Source organism: Mus musculus, chromosome 3 (assembly GCF_000001635.26).
Source record: "Mus musculus strain C57BL/6J chromosome 3, GRCm38.p6 C57BL/6J".
In the NCBI taxonomy this organism is placed as follows: Eukaryota; Metazoa; Chordata; class Mammalia; order Rodentia; family Muridae; genus Mus; species Mus musculus.
Genome location: NC_000069.6, coordinates 69,316,013 through 69,343,725, shown reverse-complemented (window position 1 = coordinate 69,343,725; position 27,713 = coordinate 69,316,013). Strand labels below are relative to the sequence as shown.

The following is a 27,713-nucleotide window of genomic DNA, read 5'->3' as shown; positions in this document are numbered from 1 at the left end:
GTGTCTGGAACCCAGAGAGCCTTTTTTGTGCACGCTAGGCAAGCACTCTACCATTGAGCTACGTCTCCAGCTATCATGTGTTCACAGCATCACTCTTCAGTAACTGACGTTTTGCTCATGTCTTGCTTTGGGTTGTATAACCGGTATTCTGTCTTGGTATGCGTTTTTTGCTGTGCTGGGATCAAACGGGCAACACTGCTCATGTTAGACAACTGCTCTACACTGAGCTACGCAAGCAGGTCCTGTTTATTCACTTCATGGCTGTCTTTAAATGAGCTCAGGACCATTGGAAGTCTAGCAAAAGGCAAAAGCCATGACTTTCAATGTGACTGTAGCCTAAATCAAATAATCAAGAAGCCCTGAAGCTAGCAGCGCTGGAGATAATAGATAAAATGGTATCGGTGCCAGATGTCTAGGGGGGAACATGGGAGACGCGGGAGAAAGGGCTCCCCTCAGCTTTCTCGCTCTGATGGCCGACATTCAAAAATTAACGCATAACCATCAAGGTCACCAAGAGAACAACTGTACCCTCATTTCTAAGAAACGTCACAAATGAGACTGTAAAGATGGCTGTGAACTACCTACGTTTAGGCAAGAATCCCTTTGATCAGTGTTTTGAATGTCTCCTGGCACTTCCTTCCTACCCTGCACAGCCTTTAAAAAGGCTTCTGTTCAAGGAAAAGTTCATTAAGTAAGAACAAGTATAGCATCACAAACCTGCCGTAATATATAAGCGTTGTTGCATCGTAAGTAGCTTTCCAGGCCGGGAACGTTACACTCACCACTCCTAACACAGCACTTGGCTCTCCAGCTGTCTTGTCTCCCTGTTCAGTCAATAAACTTACCAATCCTGCATCCTCTGAGCTGAGGGAACCCTTTTCTACGGCCTCCAGGCTCTGTGAAGGCACCTCAGGCTGCTCTGTTGGCATTTCCTACTGCCAGTGACACTGTCACCTGATGAAAATGTTTACAAGTTCAAGGCCCTTAAGCCTCTCTAGTGGCCAAAGCACTTAGTTCTAAGGAAAATGAAAGAGGACTTCAAAGAAACTGCCTGGAGCCCTCCCTGAACAGTCTACAAAGACTGCTTAAAAATAACTCAACAGAGCGGCTTCAACCTGAGTAACATTATCCTACACAATTTCCTTTCCAACGTGGATGAGAAAATATGCAAGTTGTTATATATAGAACCCTCAATGCTGACCCTTGAGTGATCCAGATGCAGCTGGTCTCCCAAGAATAGCATCCGCCATTCCTCTGTGTCCTCCCTCCATCTTGACTCTGCCACTCTAAAGTACAGAACCAACCTACCAGAGCAGTCACAAGAACAGAACCTTAGCAAGTTTTTCTGGCAGCAATACCTCTCGCCCACAGCCACCACCTCACAGGCCCTCCCTCGTGTCTTCTTACTCTCCGAAGTCTGTGCTCTCAGTGGTTCTCAACCTGTGCCTCACGACCCCTAGAGGAACCACATATCAGAAAGCCTGCACATCAGATATTTGCACTATGATTCTTAACAGTAGCAAAATTACAGATATGAAGTAGCAATGAGAATAATTTATTGATGGGGGAGTCACCATAATATGAGAAACTGTGTTAAAAGGTCATAGCATTAGGACGGTTGAGAACCACTGCTCTAATCTAACAGAGACCCCTCCCCCCAAGTGCTCAGACCCCTGACATTAGCTGCTTCCCTACCAGGCCAATTTGCCTTCCCAACTTACTTCCTCTTGTTACATATTTACAATCAACACGTTTGCCAAGAACTGTGCTGTATTTTTACCCAGCTAAGATGTTTGCAGGCTACAGTTAAAGACGCATGCTTAATTTCTGTGGTGCTGAATGAGATGAGAAGATTAATAAAACTCTGAATGCTAAAATTGATCATCTAAATTCATACAAGCAAACGTAATGCCAAACAACGCAAACAGCACATCACTCATGAGTGTAAGTGCCACCAAAATACAGCGATAACAGCTGGTGCAATTAAACAGGCATCGGAACTCTGTCTCACAAAGGGTCTCAGCCAGGAAGCTACACAGGCGGACTCCACCACCACTTTATGGAAATGGGCAGTTCCACTGGTCTTTAAATGCCTGTGAGTATGAAGATTTAAAACGACACTGCTTATGCTGGCTGCATGAAAGGCAGTACATAGAAGACAGGCAGCCCCAACCAATGCTACCGCACCCCAGAGGTGGGAAACTAAGCTCTTGTGGTAAACTAGAGAACTAAGACTGAACTACTGCACACTCATATTTCTGATGGATCAGAGGTAAAAATAATTAATGCATTAAAATACTAGAAATGCAACAGGTCATTATTATCTCTAAATAGGATACTGCTTTCTAAATAAGCCTGAGGACAATCAATTACTAAGTCTGATAGCTTGAGTGTTAGGTACAAAGAAAAAAAAAGGAAAAACAAAAACAAAAGTTGAAGTCAAACTATGAATAATGAACATCCATACTTAGTAACATGTGTAGCAAAGAGTTCCTTCCCAGAGCAACAATTCTTACAGTTTGATCAGAAAAAAACATGCTATAGAAATTAAATGTGGGTTCTACAGGCTATTCAGATAAGAACACTAGCAAGTGACTTTCCAGAAGATACCCAGACTCACAACTAAAAAAAAGAAAAAAGAAAAGAAGAGGAAAGAAAAGAAAAGAAAAGAAAAGAAAAGAAAAGAAAAGAAAAGAAAAGAGAAGAAAAGAAAAGGAAAGAAAAGTGTTTACAGTTATCCAGCCAGCAAAGACCAAAGTTAAAATATACAGAGATCTGCCCAAATAAGCCAGGCTTGCATTTCTAACACATAGGAGGTAGAAGCAGGAAGGCCAGCAATGTGGGAAGTTTGAGGCCAGCCTTAACTATACAAGACTCATCTCAAAAGCCAAAAGTAAACATTAGAAACTACAGTACTCTATCTAGAGAGAAAGTGAAAAGGGCCTTGGGAACTTCCTTTTCCAGTGCCAGTGACCGAACCTGGGGCCCTGAGCCCTCCACCACAAAGCTAACATAGGCACACATCCAGATGTCTGTTGGTCTGTGTGTCTGTGTTTGTCTGTCTGTTTTTTGAGATAGGGTTTCACACACCTTATGCTGGCCTTGGAGTTAATCAAGATATATAACCCAGACTGTCCTCAAACTCCAAATGCTAAAAAACTGAATCCTGATCTGTTCTCATCATTTTACTGAGACTTAAATCACAAGAGCTTGACTATATTAAGATGTGGAGGAAGAACACCCCCGGCTTGGGGGGCCAGCTAGCGCAGGGGTGCAATGAACATATTTTATTCTAGACAGAGAAGGGCGGGTCAGCTTCTGGAGTTCGGCATTACATTCTTGTGTATGAAAGCACTCATCTTTTGAGATCAGCACTAACGAAATATAAATTAGTCGCCCTCTGTGGAACTCCATTTGGCAAGAAGCATCAAAATTGGAACCATACATACTCTTTGACACATTAATTAAACTTCTGGGAATTCCTACTACAAGATCCATGTGGGAAAGGCCAACCTAAAGAGCATCGAGTATGTAGGACTGTCTGTAAAGGCAAAGACTGTGGGAAGTGTGGATGTCCATCAGCAATGGGTGGTTAAACAAGAGATCGTCTGTGTAATGAAATACTGAATAGCCAGGAAGAGGAACCCAACAGATCTGTCTGAGTTAATCCTCAAAACATCGAGTGAGAAACACAGGGCACGGAAGCTTCCACGCTGCTGTTTATTTAAAAGGAGATCTAGAATCGAGCAGGTGCATTTGCACACACTTAAAATATCACTCAAGAGGCAACTGGAAACTGGTGATGGTGGCCCCACAAGAAGGAAGGCTGGAGATCTAGAGTAAAAATAATCATTGTTAGTATTTTTATTTTATGCTATACATGTTCTGCCTGCATACCTCTCTATGCACCACTTCAGGGACGTCAGAAGACAGCATCAGAACCCCTGGGACTAGAGTTACAGATGGCTATGCCAGGCAGAAGCCAAGTCCTCTGGAAGAGCAGCCAATGCTCTTAACAACTTAACCATCTCTCCAGCACCAAGAACTTAATTTTTTTTTATTGAGCATACTTTCATGTTGTCTCAAATGTTTAGCTTTTAGTGGTTTGTGTTATATAAAGGAATACTCCTTTCCCATTACTGTCAGACTTACAAGGTTATGAAGCAAAAGACTTTTCTTTTAAAGTGGTTGTTTTCTTAGTCTTTGAAGATGGTTCCATGGGTCAAAGGGGCTTACCACCCAAGTGTGAGGGCCTGTGTTAGATGGCCAGAACCAAAATACAGCAGGATAAGATCGGTCTGAAATACCAGTCTCCTGAGGCAGGACAGGAAGCAGAGACAGGGGGAACACTGGGACTTCACAGACCAACTAACCTGAGGTACCCAGCAGCAAACAAGGTGGAAGGCAAGACCACACATCCAAGGTTGTCCTCTGACCTCCACATACATGCCACAGCGCATGCAAATGACACGGAGCATGCTCACCGAGGTCACATACATGCACACAGGCACACACAGAAATAAGTGCATACCTGAACACATATAAATGTTTTACAAATATATAAAATAATTATTATTTCTTATACAAATTTTAAAATTTTACAGAACCTTCAAGGTGTTCTCAGAAGCAAATTTCTAAGTGTTTTTCCCTCTAACACTGCAGTTAATTCAACCATTAATCACAGGAGCTTAGCCACAGGCTTTAAACCCCCAGACGACTGGAGGCAGAGCACACTTTCTGAGTCCTGGTTAGATGTGATGAAGATGAGAGAATGGGGTAAAACATAGCACATTCCCCAGAACTAGGTGTTTCAGATATGAGAAACAACTTAACCAAAGGCTGCGAAAGTATCCAGTGACCATCAGAACAAGCCCAGAGGCAGACAGACTGGTCAGAGGAGTTTCTTGAAGGTCACTTTCCCAAACAGTCACCATTCTGTCTTTCCAGTCCCGACCTGTAGGCACGCACGCCTTTCCTCACCGTCCTCGGTCAGTCTCCAGGTGAGGCGTCTCAGAGGCACACACACATTAGGACTGTAACCTAAATGGGCTTATTTATGTGTGTGTACCTGCACATGCATGAGTGACCATGGTGAGCAGGGCCAGGGCATTTGTGTGCACCATGTCACGTATGTGGAGGTCAGAGGACAACCTGGGACACGTGTTCTTGCCTTCCACCTTGCTGGAGAGAGCCTCTCGACCTGTCTCCAGACCCCAGGTCTACACAAGGTGATGTTTACCATAACAAGGTCCTACTAGATAAACTGGTCAGGTGATTCTATACATACATACATACATACATACATACATACATACATAAATACATAAATGGAAAAGGAAAAGAGTGCTAATTTTTAATTAAATAGTTATTAGGTCCACCCTTTTGTGGGTTTTTGAAAGGTTATGCTCTAGATTATGCTTGAGATCCTACTATAGATATTCCAGGCGGGGACACAGCAGATGTTAACCTGGCCTCTGTCATCTACACTGTGTGGCCTTCTCACTGCTGTTTTCTATGTGCTGTCTCGTTTCTATTGTAGCTCCCCTACTTCTGAAAGTTGCAGACATGAACTTAGAAGCCATTTGGTCTGGAGTTTTATAAAAGTTGGGAAGATAGCTCAGCAGCTAAGAGCACTCACTGTGCAAGGAAGAGGCCCTGCGTTTGGATCCTCAGCATCTACGTAAGAAGCCAGGCTGGCCCGGCTGCAGGAGACAGAGACAGGAGGGTCACTGGGTCCTGCTGGCTGCCAGTCTGGCTGGAGTCGGTGAGAGGAGGACCCTGTCTGAAGGCACATACATGCGCACACACAGACACACACACAAGCATGCTCTGACAGAAGAGACCCCTTGGACTCATATGCCTTCATTGATAAGAAACCTAGTTCTTGAACACATTTACACATTACACATTTACACCACTGCCCAGAAGTCCCACTGACCCACATGGAGGCCACAGGGAGGTTTCAGAAAAGGCACTTTTTCTTCTCCACAATTGCTATTTTAGGAAGCAAAATACTTTAAACTTTCCATCACTTATAAACAGAGCTATATCACAAAATAACACAATTCAATAACCAAGCATTTCTGAAGTGCACTTAAAAATTAAGTACAGGTTAAGCAAATTATTTAGGATGAATTATAAAAACACTTGTGAATCAGAGGTAAATGGCAGACAAGGAGGAACGCCTACCAACAAGGCTTCTCAGCTCTATGACTTTGAAATCTTCAAATAATATAGATGTTACTTTTGAAATAATAAAAACACATGTCCAAAACCTTTTTAAAATCTAAATATGGTTTGTTAAAAAGTCAATAGTTAAAACAGTTCAGAAACAACTCTAGTGCTTTAGAAATCAATTAAATAAAAGCATAGCTTATGTTTCTCAACAGCTAGTTTATAAACCTTTTCCTACAGACCAGAGGGATCCGGACTCTCAATCCTGAAACCCTTTTAACACACATGCCAACTCTGGCCTTGGTCAGAGTTCTGCGCAGGCCACACTGGTGCCCTCTGTACAGGGAAAGACCTAGCTGCAACTAGCATATAGTGGGTCTGTGATGGCGCTAAAGACACGCCCTCCTAACTAATTTTCAACATACAATGGATGGGACAAACCTCTCTGCAAAAGGTCAGAATGGCAGTAGTGACGCTCTGAAACAAAGATGTCTGTGATGTGGACAGGATAGAGCGGCCATCTTTACCAGTCGTCTCTACCAGCCTCCAACAGCAGGGCTGTAGACACATCCCCCATACCCTGATTTTCTGTGGGTGCTGGTAGTGTGAACTCTGGTTCTCACGTTTGCACGGCAGGCACATCACCGTCTCTGCCAGTTCCCCAGCTACCAGATCTCAGTTTTGTGGAAGAAAACCTAAGCCGCAGCAGAGTGCACACTTTGGTGATCCTGGTGCTCAGGAGGAGGAGGAGGTGGGAGAGTTATTTTGAGTTTGGGGCCGCTTGGATGACAGAATGAGTTTCAGACCAACCTGGCTTACACAGGGAGACCCCATCTTGAGGGAAGAGGAGGGACTTTCTAGAAAAAGAAAATAAGTCCTCATAAATAAAATAACAGCCCAAAAATGAGCAGTGGAGTTCTGGCAAACACATGTGAAGATTTAGCACCGTCAAGGTAAGAGGCACACGCAGGTGAGCGAGTTCCCAGGGTTTTCAGAATCTGTGTGCGCGCGCGCGGCCTTGATTCTGGAAGGAAGTATAGAAAGGGCCTCGAATTCAGCTCCCAATCTTTAGTCTTCTCCTGAGAAGCCGCCTTTTGAAAACTTTCCTCCAGTTTTCTTGAACACGTCCAGACAGAAACCGGGTAAACACATGGCGGCCGGCCCTGGCTTCTAGAAAGTGCCTGTGCTCAGCCTAAGGACCTCCTTCCACCCAGGAGATGTCACCTGGCAGGCATTGTGCAGCCTCCTCCCCAGCTGGCTCTCTCCTGTGCTGGGCTGTTTTGAATGTGAAATGCTTTTTACAGGGGACAGCTAAGAAGCCTGTGAGGCTGGAGCAATTATTTTCCTTTTCTTTTAGTACAATACTGAGTACTTTGTGCTCAGTGGACTTCTGTAGCTCGGATAAACAAAAGCAGAGAGCACATCACCTATTTGCAGAAGATGGGCAGGGCCGCTCAGGTTCTCCATGTCCAAACCTAACAGCCCCGGGAAATCCCTTCCCAAAAGACGTGATTTGAAAGCAAGGGGGAAAAAAATTCCACTAAGGCCACACTTAATGTCCCACCTGTCTTCCACAGCTGTTAAGGGCTTGCACAGAGCACGAGGCGATGGTCTACACCATAATAAAGGAAAATATTTACCCCTAAAAAACCAAAACATAATTTGCAGAGAAGAACAAGGATGGAAGCTGGGGGTCGGTCGTGGTAATAGGTTCTTTCTTTTTTTTCTTTTCTTCTTCTTTTTGTAAAGGTGACGGGCTCTTCCTGTAAGCAGCCAGAGGTCACCTGCGAAGATGGTTCGCTACTCTCTTGACCCAGAAAACCCCACAAAATCATGCAAATCAAGAGGTCCAAACCTTCGTGTTCACTTTTAGAACACCTAGGAAACTGCCCAGGCCATCAAGGGTATGCATATCCACAAAGCCACCAAGTATCTGAAGGATGTCACTTTAAAGAAGCAATGTGTGCCATTCCGGAGGTATAATGGTGGAGTCGGTAGGTGCGCCCAGGCCAAACAGTAGGGCTGGACACAGGGACAGTGGCCAAAAAAAAAAGAGTGCTGAATTTTTGCTGCACATGCTTAAAAATGCAGAGAGGAATGCCGAACTTAAGGGTTTAGACGTAGATTCTCTAGTCATTAAACACATCCAGGTGAACAAGGCACCTAAGATGCACTGACAAACCTACAGAGCTCATGGCCGGATTAACCCATACATGAGCTCCCCCTGCCACAGTGAGATGATCCTCACTGAGAGGGAACAGATCTTTCCAAAGCCAGAAGAGGAGGAGAAAAAGATATCCCAGAAGAAACTGAAGAAACAAAAACTCATGGCCCGGGAATAAATTCAGCATAAAATAAAGTGCTATGTCCTTATTTTATCTCCCCATACCTCAGCTAATTCTCTGTGTTGGATTGGTCCAACACAAGGTCAACCGACAATGCACTCTAAACGAACAGGGCCGAAGCTGAATAAGGAGCACGTGGGAGGTTCTTACCCAGGCTGGACATCCCTCATCTGAGCATCCACAGCCCTAAAAGCAGTAGCTCGAAGCTTAGTTTTAGATCTGAGACGTCCAGATTAGCAAGGCTTCATGGGGAGAGCCTGTATCAATATCTCAAAATCTAATAATCATAAATACTTCTGTCTGAAGTATTCTGGGTGAGGGATTTTTCATCCTAAATGCCCACATAACCTCTCTGTAAATTTGAAACTATAATTTCAAATTTTAAAGTTATACAATATATATTAGAAATATGAGAAATGTTTGCATTTTACTATTATATATGTGGGTAAAAACCTAAAGGTATAACCTAAAGTGTACTACAGGTATATATGTGGGTAAAAACCTAAAGGTATAACCTAAAGTGTACTACAGACCAGACTGGCCTCAAACTCAGAGATCCGCCTTCCTCTGCCCTAGAGTGCTGGGACTAAAGGTGTGGGCTGCCATCACCCATCATATTTTTTACAAAATCTGAAGTTTCCATATACTAGAACACAACTCAGGAATAAATATGGATTGGCTGGGCTGGAGAGAGTTGTTCCTGTGGTTAAGAGCACTTGCTGCCCTTACAACAAGCCCAGCTTCAATTCCCAGAGCCAATGTGGCGGTCCACACAAATCTATATAGAACTCCAGTTCCAGGGGCTATGTCACCTTCTTCTGACCTCCAAGGGCCCCAGGCACACATATGGTGCACATTCATATATAAGACATATATACATATGTACATATATACATACGTACATACATACATACAGGCAACACACATAAAATAAAAATAAATCTCCTTTTAATTTTAATGATGAACTATAAACTAGTGCATCATTTTCAAGAGAGTGAATTACTGAAAGGTGAAACAACAGGGATCTCAAAATGAAATTAAAAAAACACACACTGTGTGCTTACATGAACAGAAATTATTATAGAATCCACGCCAGCTGTAGTAGTGAAAGGCAGACTAAAGGCTGTCCCGTGGCAGAGGGCAGCAGAGGAGGGCAGAGGTTATCTGGCTGTAGTGATGGTTCCACAACTCTGCACAAAGCTGATCGAACGGCACGATTAAATAAGGAACTCACAGTGTGTCAACCGCGCCTCAGTGGAACCTGCCGAGACCGGATTGTGGACTCTGACTAAATGATATCAATGGTGATTGCTTTTTAATGAAGAGAACAATTGTCTCTATCCCTACTTGCACCTGGGGTGAGGACATCTCTCTGGCAAAGCACAAACACTCTTATCCGACTTTGGTTCTTTGAGACAGGGTTTCTCTGTGCAGAGGAACCCTTTTTCAGAGGGGACAACGAAACAAAACAAAACATTATTTGTCTTTTCAAAGAATTTCCTCTTAAGCAATATTCCAAAATGCATGCTTGCCTGCGACTTTTCATGTCTAAATCTGTTTGCACTACAACAGCCTTGGGAATAAACAACTTCTGTCTCTATGCAGCACTGCGAACCACAGGAGGGCCTGTGACTCTAAGGGGAGGCCCGGGAGCAGCTCTCGGGCAGCTGGTAGGCTCTCTGGTCTTTGCCCTCAGGAGTTCCTTTGGATCCCTCTGCTAAAAACAGTAGTTTCCTTTTCTAGAAGTAGTAGCTGCCTCTTGAGTCTCACACTTGAACAAACCCAGAACAAGACTTTTACCAAAACAGGTTAGGCCGGGATGCACTGTACAAATGCCAGCAGCCACCAGGACAGCACATAGGAAGACTGCTGACCGGTCGGGCTCTCTTCTAAAAACACAAGAAAAGAAATCCCCCTGGGTCCTCGAGCCACAGGGAGGAAACACAGGCAAATATAAATTTCTATGTACTATAAGGAAAAGCTACCAGGCTTGTGCCTATCTCTGTATTCCCTTCTATATATCCTCAGTGATGCCTGGCACGTAGGTTAGAAATAATGCCTCTAATATGGCATTATCATTATCTTCCCAAAACTGACTTTTAAAACCATCAGGCAAATTCAACTTACTATCAGCTCCAAAAGCTCCTATTTATTCTGCTTTGTATCTTTGAAACTTCCAGAATAAATTTCCTCACAGTGAACATATACAGAAAGACATAAGACGTTCTTCTTTAAAAAAAAAAAAAAAAATATGCCGGGAACCCTCAGGCTAATACTTATTTACTGGGTTATCATGCTGAAAGTACAGAAAAGTGGTACCATTCACCAACCTTCACAAGTTCAAGGTACTCTTTTATGTCATCTAAAACACTATAAAGTTATGTTTTGCATATATATATAGTTTATTCTTTACTAGCCTTTACTTTGGATAATACACATTTATAACTATATATTATATAAGCTATTTATTATCTAAGCTATGTATGCTGTTCTTTATGAGCAATTTGACTAATCTTTCAAGAGAACTTGTTTTATTTTTGAGATAAGGTCTCTCTCACTATACAGCCTTCAAACTCAGAGATCTGCCAGTCTCTGCCTGCCAAACGGTAGGATCAAAGGTGTGTACCATCACACCCAATAACTAAGGGAATAATTTTTAAGCGGCAGGTTTCAGATTAACACCTTTGCTGTCTGTCTAAAAGTGATGTCGAGTATAGTCTCCCCCATTATTAAAAGTAAAGTGGCCTATTAAGATTTTATTGCTCAGTGGCATTTATAATTGCCAAAATCTAGAATGCTAGCACTGAAAAGCGCATGCACACAAGTGCTGATTTCTCCTCCAGCGAAGCCATAGTTGTTCTGACTTGAAAAATGCACAGGTAGTCTCTGACCCAGCAATGGGGACACAGACATCATACAGGATCCTATACATCATACAGAAGCCGGAAGAGACATCATACAGGATCCTATACATCATACAGAAGCCGGAAGAGGAGGGCACCGACATGAACAATGTGGTCTGAAAGGGACTGAACCTCCAAACAAGCCAGAGAGTTTTCCGAGTCAGTGTGGATTTGTAGAGACTAGCTGGGAGCAGATGGTTTTCATGCCACTGGAAATGGGGTGTCTCGCTGGTGCTGCTGTGCAGTGCAGGAGCCACACAAATGGTTCCTAAATAACCTTCAGGAGCCCTGTGCCCAGTGACTCCCCTGCCCCCAGGAACAGGGAAGTACGTCTCATTCATAACATGCTCAACTACCAAAGTCCTCAGTCATCCTAGAAACGGTGGAGGCTGCTAAGATTTCATTCCGTTGGCTTCTATTTCCAAAGCAGAGAAATGGAAAAATATTGTTCTGGTTAGATCTCTATCGCTGTGATAACACGCCATGACCAGAAGCAAGCTGGGGAAATTTGTTCAGCACGCAGTTTATAATCAATGAGTTATTTCAGCTTACAGTTCATAGTCAGTCATGGAGGCAGGGCAGGAACCTGAGTGCAGAAACAGAAGCAGAGGCCCTGGAGGGATGCTCCTGTTCAGTTTGCTTTCTTATCTACCCTAGAATCACCTGCCCGGGGGTGGCCCCTCCCACAGTGGGCTGAGCCCTCCCATACCAATCATTTATCAAGAAAACGCCCCCCAGAGATCTCTACTGGCCAATCTGATGAAGGAAAACATCACGTCAGTGAAGTTTCCTCTTCCCAGATGACCCAAGCTTGTGTCAAGTTGACAGAAACAAACAAAAGTCAGCACAAATATAAAATATTATCAGAAAATATAAAATATTATCAGAAAAAGCCTTTGAGTTTCATTCACTTTAAGTGGAGTATTATCTCTTCATATCTCAATCCCAACTTTATCATAGCACAGACCTCTACTTCAAGGAAAACATCATTTTATCAATATGTATAATCTTAATCTCCATGAATATTTTAAAAGTGTTTGGTACTTTGCCAAGGAGAAAAGCTATAGAAGTGTTCTGGCTAATGTTATTATGTGTGCATGAGACGGAAAGTGTACACGCAGAGGTCTACACACAACTCTGTCATGTCAAGTCTCTCCCTACTCAAAGACTGAGACTGGGTTTGAAGGTTTATAATAAATAAACCAGAATATGGCTTAATGTTGACTAAGAGAATAATGTATTCCAACTTTTTGGAATGAAAACACAAAACAAGCATTTTATCAAACAAGCATGCCACTGGTATTACAACAAATGAGAAAATGATATTTTGCTGGTTAAAGTGAACAAGAAAATACCAACTGTTTTGGTCTTCCAAAATAATAAACTATCAGTACACTGGTACCCGGAGAAACTGTGCAATCATTCATAAATCCCATATATTTATCCTAAAGCCTGTAGTATCCCAAAGGAAATAAAACCTCAATCTTTCTTACTGTCAGGACTGTCTACACCGATGGCCCCGTAACTGCCCAGCAAGGGGGAGGTGGAGGATTCTCTATAATGAGACAAGAGACTGTGTCAGCAATAAATGGGGTGTCTCGAAACCTGCCTGAATGTGAGGCTCACTTGCTGACTTCAGACACCATTACTTCCATAACAAGGGGACTCTCCTACACAATTACCTACCAAAGATTCATCTACCAAGGTTTGCAAAATCACATATCACAGGAACATCACAATCACGGGAGAAACCTGGAGTCCTTCTGAGCAAAGTAAAAAAACAAAGGTGATGTCTACACACTAACAACTGTCTGTGTTTTACCACCCTATGGAACTTCAACCAGAAACTAGTAACACAGCTTTGGGGCTATATATATATCTATATCTAAGAGGCCAGTTCCCCCTACCCACTGAGCATCTCTCCAGCCCTAAGAGACACAAAAGTCCCACTCTCAGCTTCCAATTCTAGTTTTATTACTTAAAGCTATGAGGAACTGAGTAAATTACTTCATTTCTTATTGCCTTAATGTGTACTTTTATAAAATGGCAGAAATTTACTATCTGATACACTCTTGTGAAAACTAAAATTAGGTAACACGCAGAAGTACTTTGAGCACCACTATCCTGGTTTGCTTTCTGTTGCTGTGATAAAACATTGACCAAGGCACCGAGTCGCCCTGCTTCCTGCCTCCCTCCCCTGGCTTACTCGGCTGTTCCTCACACCTCATTAAATGGTGCTGAGGAAACAGGATAGCCACATGCAGAAAAAACAAACTAGACCCTCTGCCTGCCTCTGTACAAAATCAACTGAAATTGATTAAAGCCCTTACTACAAGTCCTGGAATACTGAAATCGCTATAAGAAGACACTACAAGATACAAGCAGAAATTTCCTGCAAAGGACTTCAGTAGTTCTGAAAAGCATACCAAGAACTGAGAAATGGGATAGACATCATGTGAGGATAAAAAGCATCTACATAGAGAGATGGCTCACAGATTGGGAGAAAACTCTGCTAGCTACACAGTCGGTGGTAACTTAACATCCAGAATACATGAATAACTTCAAAACCTAAAACCTAAAACCGAAAAAAAAAAAAAAACAAAAAAAAAAACCTATAACTCTACTCACAGTCTATCTAAAAGAATGGCTATCATGAAGAGAAAAGAAAAGACAAATATTCCCAATAATGCAAAGTGCGGGACTCCTTACATACAGCTCATGGGGATATAAAATATGTACAGCCATTGTGAAGGCTTCGTGAAAAATAAAATCAGAACAACCCAGAACGACCACGGGCTCCGTCATCCTCAGCAGGTTTATGCTTCTGGTTTACAGCTGAGGGGCTCTCACCATCTCAGCCACACCTGCACGTCCTACTGCGCACGCGCAGCACTATTTGTAACAGTCAAGCTTCGGAATCAGCTTAGGTAGCCATCAAGAGATGAACAGATAAAGAAAACACAGTGTATAGGCATAACAGAGTTTTTACTGCCATAAGGACGAAATTACGTCTTTGTCTGGAAAATTAGAATGCATCTAGAGACCTTCATCTTAAATGAAATAAACTCAGAAAGATGAATACTGCATGTCATTTCTCATTTGTACCCTAGATTTTCTGTGACTACCTAAAACCAGATATATACACACACATATATATCATACATAGCTACAGATATCAAATATCACATGTAGATATATATAGCATATCATGTGTAGATATATTAAACAAATATATACATACACACACACATAAATACACACATATATGTGTGAGAAATGCATATATCATATAAAAGCCAAAAAGAGACTAGAATAAGAAAGGAATTCAAAGCTCATGGGAAGACGGAAAAAGGAGTGTATGAGGGAGTAATATAGTCAGAGCACATGACATCCATGAAATTATCCCTTCCTCTTTATTTAATTTTATGTGTATGTATGTACACCACATGCATGCAGGAGCCTTCAGAGATCAAAAACCAGTCAGGACTCCTCGAACTGGAGTTCCAGATTGCTGTGAGATGCCACGGAGGTGCTGGGAACTGAACCTGGGTCCTCTGCAAGAGCAGCAAGCACTTTTAACAACCAAGCCATTACTTCAGTCAGAAAATAAACACCAATAAAGATAACATAGAACAGCCTGGAGAACACGCAAAATTTGTATGCCCCAGTACAGGGGAACGCCAGGGCCAAAAAGGGGGAGTGGGTGGGTAGGGGAGTGGGGGTGGGTGGGTATGGGGGACTTTTGGTATAGCATTGGAAATGTAAATGAGCTAAATACCTAATAAAAAATTTAAAAAAAATAAAATAAAAATAAAAAAATAAAAAATAAAAAAAAAAGAACAGCCTGGAGAGATGGCTCAGTGGTTAAGAGCACTGACTGCTCTTCCAAAGAAAACAGAACACAAAACATCTTAAAAAACAAAAAACAACAAACAAAAACAAATTCCAAAGCATAGTAGAAACACTAAAATATTTATTACATTAATTACAATGTTGAAAAGTTAGAATAAACTAAATGTATCAGGAAATAGCCGTGTAATTTAACAGTTATAAATTAAGTAAAATATTATCCTATCACTAAAAACTGTTTGTTAGACATAAAAACATAGGGGCTGACTACATGGGTAAAGGTGCCTGCTGCCAAACCTCATGACCTGAGTTCAATTCCCAGGACCACATGGTAGAAAAGCAGAACCATTTACTGCAAGTTGTCTTCTGACTTCCACAGGTGTTTACCTCCCCCCTAGTCATATAGCAAATAAGAAATAAAAATATAGAGAATTATAGTGCAAAATGGCAGCATGTTTAGTGTGTTTACAAATAGCATAAAGTGTTGTAACGTCTGTATAATGTAAAACTGTATGTATGTACACTGACAGGATTATGCAAAACCATATTTGAAAAGCCCACTAAGACCAACAAGCCACACACTAACATGGCAAGAGTGAATGTGCCAGGCTGAGACCCGAAGTGGCTTTTTCTCTACACTATCATGGTGTTATATTATTATACTCTCATGATTTCAAAATTCAGTTGTTTTTAAATATATTTCTTGCAGCTTTATTTGAATATTTCATGCTACTTAATATTTATTTATATTAATATTTAATATTAAGAACACTACAATATTATGTTAGAGCACCTAGTAAAGCAATATTAAAATTAAAACACAAAAGTATGTCCTTAAAATAACTAAAGATCACAATGGAAATTAAGAATAAAACAAATCAGATATTAACTTCAAGTTAAAAACATGATTTTTTTTTGTTCAGAACTGAGTCCCTATCCCCAGGATCACTTAAATATGAGATCGAATGATCACAGCCAATAAAAGTTAAATCACTTTTTAAGAACTAAGGACAGCTAGGTACGGTGGTGCACTTCTCTAATGCCAGCACTTGGGAAGCAGAGGCAGGCAGCTCTCCTTTGAGTATGAGGCCAGCCTGGGCTACCTACAGCATTCCAGGCCAGCCAACACTACACTGTCGCACAAAACAAAAATAAAAGTAAGACATTGTAGAGTTCCTGAATCCTGAAGAGGCTGTGCTCTGTAATAAAAGCTAAGTCATCTGCAGAAACAAAATGATAATCAAAGATGGGACTAGCGCACTGCCTGTGATCTCCACAGCACCGAGAGCTGAGGCAGGAGGACAAGATGGCTTCCAGGTCAGCCTAGGCCTCACAACAAGACCCTGTCTACAGGAAACAAAGGCCTTCCCGCTTGACTAAACCAGATCTGGTAAGTAATGCATTATTTTCATTGTTTCAAAATGCATCCACATAGGAACATAACAGCAATGATGTTCTGAAAGTTCAGCGAGCACACAATCAGCACACGTTTTATGAATGCCAGAAACTCCGCCATCAAAGGAGGGATGGAGCAAATTCCTAGCCAGACTCACCACTGTCTGAGTGATGCTCTCCTGCCCACCAAGGAGGCGCTCCGGGCTCCTCTTTCAGTGATAGCCCACACCACTCTGCATTGGTCCAGGCTCAGCATCTGACTCTCCCTCTTCACCTGCCACTCAAGGCAAATCTTCTCCAACAGGGATGACACAGGACTGCTAAAGCAAGGATGGTTTGTCTTGCTCAACAACACACCATGCCTTCAAATACCCATAGAGACAGCCCCGATCCTCAGCCAGGGTCCAAGGCAATGCCAACACTTCGGCAGTCTCCTGTTCTCCTTGCTTCTGTACACCCTAACCCCCACGCCTAGACTCATCCACCTTGGGTCCTAAGACACTGGGTACATCTTGTCACTGTATGTCATAAGCAACTGTGACTCGTAATTGTTCAAATATCAAAATGTGCTACTTACTTTTAAAAACTAAACTAGCAGGGTTGGAGAGACAGCTCAGTAGTTAAGAGCACTTACTGCTCCTACAGAGGGTCAGAGTTCAATTTCCAGCACCTACACAACAGCTCATGAACTTCAGTTCCAGGGCATCTGGTTCCCTCTTCTGGCCTCTAAGTACCAGGCATGTATATGGTACACACACACTCATGCAGTCAAAACACGCATACACATAAAAATAAATAAATCTTTTTAAGAAGGAAAGAAAAGATAAACTAGCTAGGTCTAGCTATGTGTAGTGATTGGTGCCTATAGCCTCTGTTATTGAAGAAGCTGAGACAGGAGGATAACTTGAGTTTCCAAGGTCAAGGTCATTCATTGTTAGAGTAAGCATGGGGAACAGATCCACCCTCAAAGAACTAAACAAAAATGCAACCACAAAACCTTGGAAGGACTTCCGATAATATCCACATACTTGCACTAGAAATTGGACAGAGGACTAAAGATAGGGCTTAGTAGTGAAGTACACAGTTACCAAACACAAAGTCCTGGGTTCAATCCCCAACACATGGGAGAAAAAGTGTGTGTGTGTGTGTGTGTTTCACCCAAATGAAATGTCCCCTGAAGGCTCATGTGCTGGTGGCTTAGTCCTCACGTGGTGATGTGGTGAGGAGGTGACTGGACCATGAAGGCACTAATTAACCATCGGTGAGTTCACAGCTGATCGGGTTGCTCTGAGGACCTAGATGAGTTAAGGGTATATCTTATCTCCGTATTCTCCACTTATCGGCTGCCCTGAGGAACGCAGGTGTCTTCTGCCTTGCCCTTCCACCATGACACATCCTGTGCCATGTGATGTGTCCTGTCTGCTACAGACTGAAGGCAGTGATGCCAGGCTGAGACCTGTGAGACATGAGCGGAAATAGAGCTTTCTTCCTCTAAAGTTGATTTTGTTTGTTTGTTTGTTTGTTTGTTTGTTTTTTCAGGGACTAACATCCCCCACCAGGTTCTTCCGAAAGCAGCATCCCTGCAGGATCCACCCGTGTTGAGCAACTTGCTATGCTTCAAATTATGCACCGCAGTTAAACAGTCTAAGCTACTTTTCTGATCTTAAAAAGCAAAAGAGGGTGGAGCGAAGATTGCCCTTAATCTCAGCGATTTCGAGGTAGAAGCATGTGGATTTCTGAATTCAAGTTCCAGGACAGACAGGGCTACGAAGAAAAACCCTGTCTTGAAAAATCAAAAAAAGAAAAAGAGGCAGGAAGATTTGGAGCAAGGGGCCAACCTATATAGCAAGATCCTATCTAAAGAAATAAATAAGTAAATAAGTAAATAAATAAGGTGGGTAGGCGGGAAGACAAAGGGACTCTAACAGAGCCAGAAACTTCGGGGAGCCATCACAGATTCATCCCACCCCACCAGGATGCTGACAGCTCCGTAGAAAGTTGAAGGCTGAGAATTTTATTTGACGGATTATCTGTTCCCAGTGCTGATGATAAGTTTACTTTCCAAATAAATGCACTTAACATAAAATAAATCATCTAAGACCACCATGTAGATCAGAATGGACAGTATTCAAATATAGAAAACACAATGAAGGGTTTCCAGAATGACAGCTATTGACAAAAGTCTACTCTAAGCAATAGGACACCTACTCGTCCAGCTAAGTCTGCATTTTGCTCTCTCTAATCCATTGAAGGGGAAGAAATGTTATCTTCCCTTTCCTAAAATGCTAGGATAGCATGGGATGTCAGTTTCTTCTTACAAGTACCCAGACTCAACAAGCTGGCTCAGACAGGCCGCCACATACTTAAGAATGATGGATGCCCAGCAGTTCTAAGATTCTAAAACATTTCACTTCCCCAGAGTTAGACAGAAGCTTCCTGAAGAGCTAGGGCTATAGCTCACTGGATGAAGAAGTGCTTGCCACATAGGCCTGGCGACCGGAATATGGATCCCCACCACCTAGGAGGTGTGGTGTCCCATCTGTAATCTGAGTACCTTGGAAGCAAGGACAGGCAGCCCTACGGGCAAGATGGCTAGCTATATTGGCCAAAGTGGCAAGGACCAGGGTCAGTGAGAGACCCTACCTCAGTAATTCAGTGGAGAATAGTCCACGCGGTACCAATTTCTAGCCTTCAGATGCATACACACATATGCAAGTACATACACACACTTGAAAGTATACATGCACATCACACACACACACACACACACACACACACACACACACACACACACACGCTTCCTGGGGCAAAGAATGCACTGACTCATCTTTGGACAGCACACAGCTTAACCCTGTTTCCACAGGAGGCACACCACACAGATAAGCGCAGTTGGCACCATCTCCTGGCCCTCTTACCAGTTTGTTAAAAGATGCACAAGGTCACAGCCAGCCTCCTACACTCACTTGCCAAGAGGTTGCCAAGAACAAGAGAAAGGAAAAACAAGAAAGACTTCGAAGAAGGGAGAAAGGGGGGAAAAAAAGACCTTTCTTTTTGGGAAAGTATTAATGTACCATTTTAAACAAAATAAGAATAATATTTTCTCTAAAGCCATAAAGCATTTCTCCTCAGTAAACCTCTAGGTCTCTTGTACACCATGATGTGAGAGTTAATCATTTACTCAGTTGTAATGCCTGAAAAGCAGACCATTGACTGTACTTGTAGTTTATCTAGTTAGAACTGGACCTTATTTCAGAGAGACCCAATGAAATGTCCATAAATACATATTTATACCACAAGGTAAATGATGCATACAAAGGGAGAGGGAAGTGGGACAAAGGGAAACTGAATGTAGAAAAGATGAGCTATCCTGGGAGTGGGGTTAACAGGCCAAATGAATGTATCCTGTGACATTCTACACATTTACACAACACTTTATAGCAGCAAAACAAACAAACAAAAACCCACCGGATGACTCAGTTGTATGATCCGACAGACTTAAGATGAAAACGGAAACGCATTAGGGAACTACCTCTCCCTTGGTCTTCATGAAAAGCATTCTATGTTGCTATGCACACTATATATGCTATGTACACTATATATGCTATGCACACTATATATGCTATGCACGCTATATATGCTATGTACGCTATATATGCTATGCACACTATATATGCTATGTACGCTATATATGCTATGCACGCTATATATGCTATGCACACTATATATGCTATGTACGCTATATATGCACGAGAACCCTCAATAATGTCTTTGCAGTCCGTTTGTCGGGGCTTCGGAAGACCATGCCTCAGAACAACCCTCACCGGCAAGACAACATCGCACAGAGACAGGCACACAGGCTGGAGAAGGCGGGCGGTCCCGGCAGGGACCCGGGGATGGCGCTCCTTTGGCTCTAAATTTCCTTCTGTTTAAACTAGCCTAAAACAGAGGCTTCATACACCACTTACTTTTGACAACAAGCCAAATCTCATGATCCTGTTTGCTCTGGAGTATATATATATGTCTGGGCTTTTGTAACATTCTCAGAGGAAAGCCTGCCTCAGAACAAGTACCACCGCTCAGGTCAGGAACCTGTGTGCCTGGATCCTGCAGGCAAGCCTCCACACAGTTTCGCATCTGGGCTTCAAGACTGAAATCCCCAACAAGCACCTGACGTATGTTCTTCTCTGATATGGAATACGAACTTTCAAAAATGTATGTTATAATATATAGGAATGCCTATTAGCATGTGAGCATTAAAAAAAAAAAATCCAGTCACCTGGATAGATGTCAGCCAAACCTGCAAAGGATTGGATTTTTCTTCTGTACAGTACTTTAAATAAATAAATAAACAAACAAACAAACAGCTGGGCGTGGTGGCGCACGCCTTTAATCCCAGCACTTGGGAGGCAGAGGCAGGCGAATTTCTGAGTTAGAGGCCACCCTGGTCTACAGAGTGAGTTCCAGGACAGCCAGGGCTACACAGAGAAACCCTATCTCAAAAAAACTAAATAAATAAACAAACAAACACACAAACAAACAAATGACAAAATGCCTTTTGCCTGTGGGTAAATTATAGGTGCCAATCATTTTCCTAGATGACATAGTGGGTAGGGGGTTGTTTATTTGTTTGGTTTAGCTTGTTGTTTTTTCGAGACAGGGTCTCACTACATAGTTCTAGCTGTTCTGAAACTCACTATGTAGACCAGATTGGTTTTGAACTCACAGAGATCCGCCCGCCTTTGCCTCCTATGGGCTTGAAACAAGACTTGGGCCACTAAGCCCAGCCCCTTAGCTGACTGAAGTTTAAAAAGAGCAACCTTTCTCTCTCTATTGCAACAACCTGAGCTTCGTTTATAACCTTTGATTGTCTTGATCTTAGGCTACGTAAGAAATTCACTGTCGTAGCTTCAGATACATACACAAGCAGCCAAGCATCTGCCCATAATGTGGTGGAGAGGATGTTTAAAGGGTCCAAGAGAATCAAGGAAAGGACCAGCTCTACTGGATTTTACACTTTATACATCTAAATAAAGTCATGGCCATCCAGTCTAGTGTTCAACACAAGTCCTGAGATATGTTGGGGGTCGGGGTGGGGACACTTGCTGAATATGCTAACTCAATTCATAGGAGGCTGAAGTAAAAGTCAGAATTCCTACCAATGTATAAATTAGCTACAGAGAATAGTCCTTCTCAGTAATCAGAAACCACGAGCCTGAGACCAGAGTGCCACTTTCTCAATGTCCATCGAACCCTTAGCTAATAAACATTCGTTTACCAGATGTTAGAAAGAAGGCGCAGAGAATTTGGGAAATAAGTTAGTTACGGGGGCCCCATAAACATCTTTCTAGTGACGCAAGTTGAAACTCCCACAGGTAAACCATCCCTCCCTGGGTTATCATCGCCACAACATGGCAGACTTCCAGCTGCTCGAGCGGTCTTCGGTAGCTTTCACTCCATTGATTCCTTCCAACAAGGTATGACTGAAGAGCATTCACCTCACATTCATCATTATCCCCACCCCACCCCCACCTTTTTTTAGATAAACGTCTCCCAGATAAAGCTGCTTAAGCAAATGGCCTAAGGTCACAGCAGATATGAAGTCACAGAGGTTCAAAGCCAGAACCTAAGTCAAAGCACACACTCTTTGGGGCACCGTGTGGAACATGCCTAGAGGCATGGGCACAGCACTGGGCAGATTAAAGCAGGAGGATTGTGAGCTCCTGACCGCCTTCGCTCCACAGCCAGACCCTAGTTTTAACCACAAATAGGCAAGCAAAGCCTCCCTCTTCATCTTACAGTCAATGGTGCCTTCTTGGCATTTCACCTCACCGACCTCTCAGTCTGCTTGAAATGATTGTTCTTCAGTTCCTAGATCACCACAAGCACCCGGTGCCATCGCTTTGGGTCTAACAGTTGCTCTTTATTAGACTGAAGCTTCTCTGGCGGGCAGAAGTCACGTTCAGTCACCCTTGTATCCCTAGAGTGCTACGTATTAGGTAAATATGCAAGCCTATTATCTGGTGAAGAGACCAACAAACCCAAAGTCTCCGACTACCTTAGATAGCTTAGGAAGAGCACAATTTCTCTAACTGCACCTCGTCTAAAAAGCCGGATGAAATCAATAAGTAAGGACGAACTATACAAGTGCAAGTAAAGTTTCCTTTTGAATCTAAATCTGGGTGGCTTATTTTATCAGTATGAATTATCACAAATAACATTGAACTCATTTAACCTCTCTGTTGTGTATGGCCAAGTGTGTGCACCTATATTCAGAAAAGGCACCTTTTCTGAGAGGTTGTAACCATCAACCAAAAAAAAAAAAAAACCACACTGGCACCCTCCTCTGGTGGGAAGCCAAGAACACACAGGACAGGAACTAGATGCTGGGATTGTCTTAAAATGATATAACAAGATATTAAAAAATCATAATAATAATAAGCTCTTCCTGTAATCGGCCAGAGGTGACCTGCGAATATGGTTCAATACTCTCTTGACCCAGAAAACCCCACAAAATCATGCAAATCAAGAGGTCCAAACCTTCGTGTTCACTTTAAGAACACCTGGGAAACTGCCCCGGCCATCAAGTGTATGCATATCCGCAAAGCCACGAAGTGTCTGAAGGACGACACTTTAAAGAAGCAATGTGTGCCATTCCAGAGGTATAATGGTGGAGTCGGTAGGTGCGCCCAGGCCAAACAGTGGGGCTGGACACAGGGTCGGTGGCCAAAAAAGAGTGCTGAATTTTTGCTGCACATGCTTAAAAATGCAGAGAGGAATGCTGAACTTAAGGGTTTAGATGTAGATTCTCTAGTCACTGAACACATCCAGGTGAACAAGGCACCTAAGATGCACTGACAAACCTACAGAGCTCATGGCCGGATTAACCCATACATGAGCTCCCCCTGCCACAGTGATGATCCTCACTGAGAGGGAACAGATCCTTCCAAAGCCAGAAGAGGAGGAGAAAAAGATATCCCAGAAGAAACTGAAGAAACAAAAACTCATGGCCTGGGAATAAATTCAGCATAAAATAAATGCAGATAAAGTTTTTTAAATAATAACAATAATAAAAGCAAGAGAGAAGTCACCAGCAGTATCTGTTACAATCACCACCCCGATAGCTCATTTATAACACTCCTGGGTTTTCTTTCCTAAGGTAAAACAAAGGCAAGGAGACTAACCTGACCGCACCTGGTCAGAGGTGAAGCCAGTCACTCCATTTTTGTGAGAACTGATAATGTTAACTACTTTGCAAACAGCAAGTATTTAAACACTAGGCGCAGTAAAAGGCATTTCACGGTTTGTCTACCAGTGGTCACCTTTTCCTTTAGTACTTGTTTAGATGTGCATCGTGAAAGTGGGGTGCACCTAAAATACTTTGAACTAAATAAAGCATCCATCGCATCCTTTCCTGGGTGGCGTATTTGCTCAGACACTGCTAGAAACCTTTCAACTGAAACTTCTGTCTCTGAAGACAAATTTAATCATCCAATCACAAGTACAATATGTCACATTAGACACCACCGCCAGGTGTTCTTTCTACCACACTGATAAGTCATCAAAACTTCTAAAGTGCTTTCAAACCCCAGAATCAGATTATCAGCAACTGTTCTACTGCAGACTTATAATAAATATAAGTTTCTTAAATTATTTACAGGGGAGAGACTCGAAGCTTGCTTCACCCCCACTGAGTCAGTCCAGGCACATAAAACAACATTATGACTCCATCACTAAACAGCTACCCTTGGTTGTTGGTATCTTTTTGCTCACTAGGCTGTGTCTCCTATCTCAACTAACCTCCTGTCTTTCAGCTACCCTGTGGCCAATGGGAGGAGAACTCCGAACTGCCCCAAAACTACAAAAGTATGATGAATGAGAAACTTTCATTCTGAAGGTCATACTATAAACAGGCAAAGGGGGTGGGAAAAAATGTTTGTTTAAATACTAATTCCAGTCTTATCACCTAAATGCTCCAAATGTTTGGTGTTCTCTACAAAGTTAACAGGGAGGCACTGTAACCTGGGCAACATTTGCAAACGGTGAGTGGAGAGTGGAGAGCGCCTATAAGATAACCAACTGAAAGCTTCCTCAGACCAAAAACAAGCAACGGTGCCCTGGGGCCCACCGGGAGGAGGAAGACGGATAAGAATGCAAGGAAAGGGGAAGAGGAAGACAGGACAACCAACCCGGGAAAGGAATGCCGCCAAGAAAGAGGTGGGGAAGCCTGAAGCAATGTAAGTTACAAGTGTCCAGCTGAGGCAGATGTCAGAACTTGCTACGGAGCCACATTTTAACACGCCCTACGTCTGGGCACAGGGCCAAGGGCAGGACCTCCAGGAAACCTGAGACTCCACACGCCCAGAGTGTCCAATGTCACAGAAATATGCCAGAAAGACCTATAGCAGGCTTTAGTCTATTTCCTGCTCCCAGATCAACCCCAAGCAAAGGCTTATAGAAAGAAGAGGACATCAGCATCCCCAAGCTGGCCACTGCATAGAGGTCAGGTGTGCCTAACGCCGGCTCTGAGCGCACTGCCACCTCTGCAAAGGCCAGGCAGCCAAAACCCACCACCAGCGAGGCACCCTGTCCCACGTCCTATGGCTCTAGCAAAGTTGGCAGAGTTGGGAAGAAGCGAAGCGTTGCAGCTGGGAGTCCTTCCCTAGCGCGAAGCGAATAGAAGTCGGAGCTTCCTTCACCTTCACCCAGTCTATCCAACTGGTGCAGGCTTCTTCTTTTAGGGGTACACGAAAGACACGACGTTCCTTAACTGCCTCAAACTCTAGAACCGGGACACTGAGGCCTGGTGACAAAGTTCACTGCATATACTATTCATTCTTCCCAGAAAACTAGCAGTTATTAACTGGCTTCTGACCTTGGGAACTTTATATTAAAATGGCACGGAATATCCAGTGTCTCTCGTGTCTCTCAGCTAAAGTGAACGCTCTCATACCCAAGATCTCCTTGGCAGGGTCTTGGGAACTTGACTCACCTTGTCATCACCAGGTCATTACCACGCCCCTCTCACCCCGATCCGACCCCGCCAAGCACGAGACGCCCGGTTATTTACACACACATAGACCCAGAGAACTCCTACCTCGCCGCCGTGCCCATCAAAGATTCCGAAGATGGACGGGTGCGTCTTGTTGGCTAGATCGGTGAGAACTTCGAAGCGATCTTCCATGTGGTCTCTCCGGCCCTGGATGGAGTACACCGCCACATTATGGCTCTTGAATTCCCAGGTCTTGGAAAACTCGGCCTCCAGCACATCAAGTCCTCCAAGACGATCGTTCTGCATAATCTCGGCCACCTTGCCCTTCACCATCTTCACCGCGTCCCGGCTAGACTTAACGATGGTCTTCACTTCGTCCGTGTGGAAGAAGTAACTCCAGAGAGCCAAGCTGATGCACAGCAGGAAAAGCGTCTCGGGTCTCAGTAAGAAGTAGCGCATGATGCGACCCAGCAGAGACAGCAAAGTCATTGTATCCTCTATCATTTATTATCCCTAGAGCCCGGACCAGCAGCAGCGACGCGTGCCCCGCAACTCGCGGGGTCCGAGTACTGCGGGCACTGCCCGCGGGGACCAAGGCGGAGAGGCAGCCCGGGCCGACAGGGTGAACGAACCCACGGCCGCTCGGAACAGTCGTCCAGAACGATGGCAGTTTCCCTTTTGTCTGGGCAGCCCGAAGGCCCGTGCCTGCCGCCTGCGCCGCCTTCCCTCCCCGCGCTCTTTGTGAGACCGCAGCGACGGCGGCGGCGGCGGCCGCCGCGGGTGCCCCGGGTGGGCGACAGGAATCAAGTTAAAGTTGCGCCGAGCCGGTCCGCAACGGTGAAGAGGATTTCGGGGTGCCGATGCCCGCGCGGTCCCTTTAGGGGTCCCCCCTCGCGGTTCCCGGGAGCGATCGGCAGGTGAGGAAGCGCAGGGCGCAAGAGCCCGGCGGCGAGGGTTGCACGTTCCCTCGATCGCCGCTGCAGGCGAGCTTGGGGGACGAGACAGCGGAGCGTTGCGATTTCGTCACACATCCAGGGGGGGTCCCCGAAACAATAAAAGTTTTGCCGGTGCCTGGGCAAAGGCAGGGGGACACCGAGCTGGGAAACGCAGCACGATGGGTGCGGAGCCGCCGGCAGGCTCTGCCTGCCTCTCCCCAGCACCTCTCAGCTCGGCTCGGCTCGGCTCGGCTCGACTCCGCTCGGCTGCTCCCGGCTCCGCTCGCGCTCGCCCCTCCCCTCCCCGCACACGCTCGCCCCGCCCCGCCCCGCCCCGGGAGTGGCGCTTCCAGATGCGTAACACTGTCACCCGGCTGGGGGCCCGAAGGAGCTCGCCGGGGCGGACGCACGTGGGCAGCAGGCGGGTCGGGGGAGAGCCGCGGGGGGTGAGCGGCAAATCCAGCCGCCCAGCTCTAGCCGATTGTCGATTCTGCCTTGGAGGCCGGCTCCCAGGGACAATGTGATAGTGACGTGAGGTCACTGAACGTCGGTTTCTTGGGCGGCACGGCTGCTCGCTGGGGAGCCGGGAGCTGTACCTGAGCCCTCCCCCCCTCCGGCACGCTACACAATGGTACGGTCCACGCCAGACTTTTCGTAGGGCTAGCGAGATGGGACACATTTCTCCTGTCTCAAAAATCGAAAGTGAGTGATTACTTTGGCCACCCGAGGCAGCTGCCACAGAGACCCGCCGGGATCTCCCAAGAGGCAGGACTTGGACTCGGACCGCAAGAGCTATGTCTCTCTGAAGGCAGAACCGGGGATCTCAGAACCGGAGGCTTGACGTGTAATGGCAAACGCCGGAGGACCAGGAAGGGCCGGCCTCTGAAGACTGGGACTGTGCTGGTGGCCACTCATCCATAAGGAACATGCTTGGAGTGTCCCTCAGCGAGCTACTCTGCCTATGGTTCAAGTTAGAAATCCTCTGGAGCCTTGAAAGTGACAACCACCTTCAGTCCTTGCCGAAGATGAGGGCAGGAGTTTGAGTAGGCAAAGGTGGACCTCAGCAGGATAACTTGAAGTTGGGGCAAGGACTGGTCGCCTAGAATATGAAGCAAGTAATCTT

General features: G+C 44.3%; 1 protein-coding gene and 2 pseudogenes across 1 annotated transcript in view; 2 read left to right on the top strand and 1 right to left on the bottom strand.

Moving 5' to 3' along the window:
- Positions 1 to 26,808, bottom strand: part of Ppm1l (protein phosphatase 1 (formerly 2C)-like) — a 243,881-nt gene extending 217,073 nt beyond the window's left edge. The window contains exon 1 of the mRNA NM_178726.3: positions 25,761 to 26,808. Within this exon, the coding sequence (NP_848841.2) occupies positions 25,761 to 26,159 (399 nt within the window). The 5' untranslated portion in view covers positions 26,160 to 26,808. The remainder of the gene's footprint in view (positions 1 to 25,760) is intronic.
- Gm17212 (predicted gene 17212) lies at positions 7,932 to 8,534 on the top strand (annotated as a pseudogene).
- On the top strand, positions 23,106 to 23,714 carry Gm17214 (predicted gene 17214; annotated as a pseudogene).
- Positions 26,809 to 27,713: the final 905 nt, after the last annotated feature.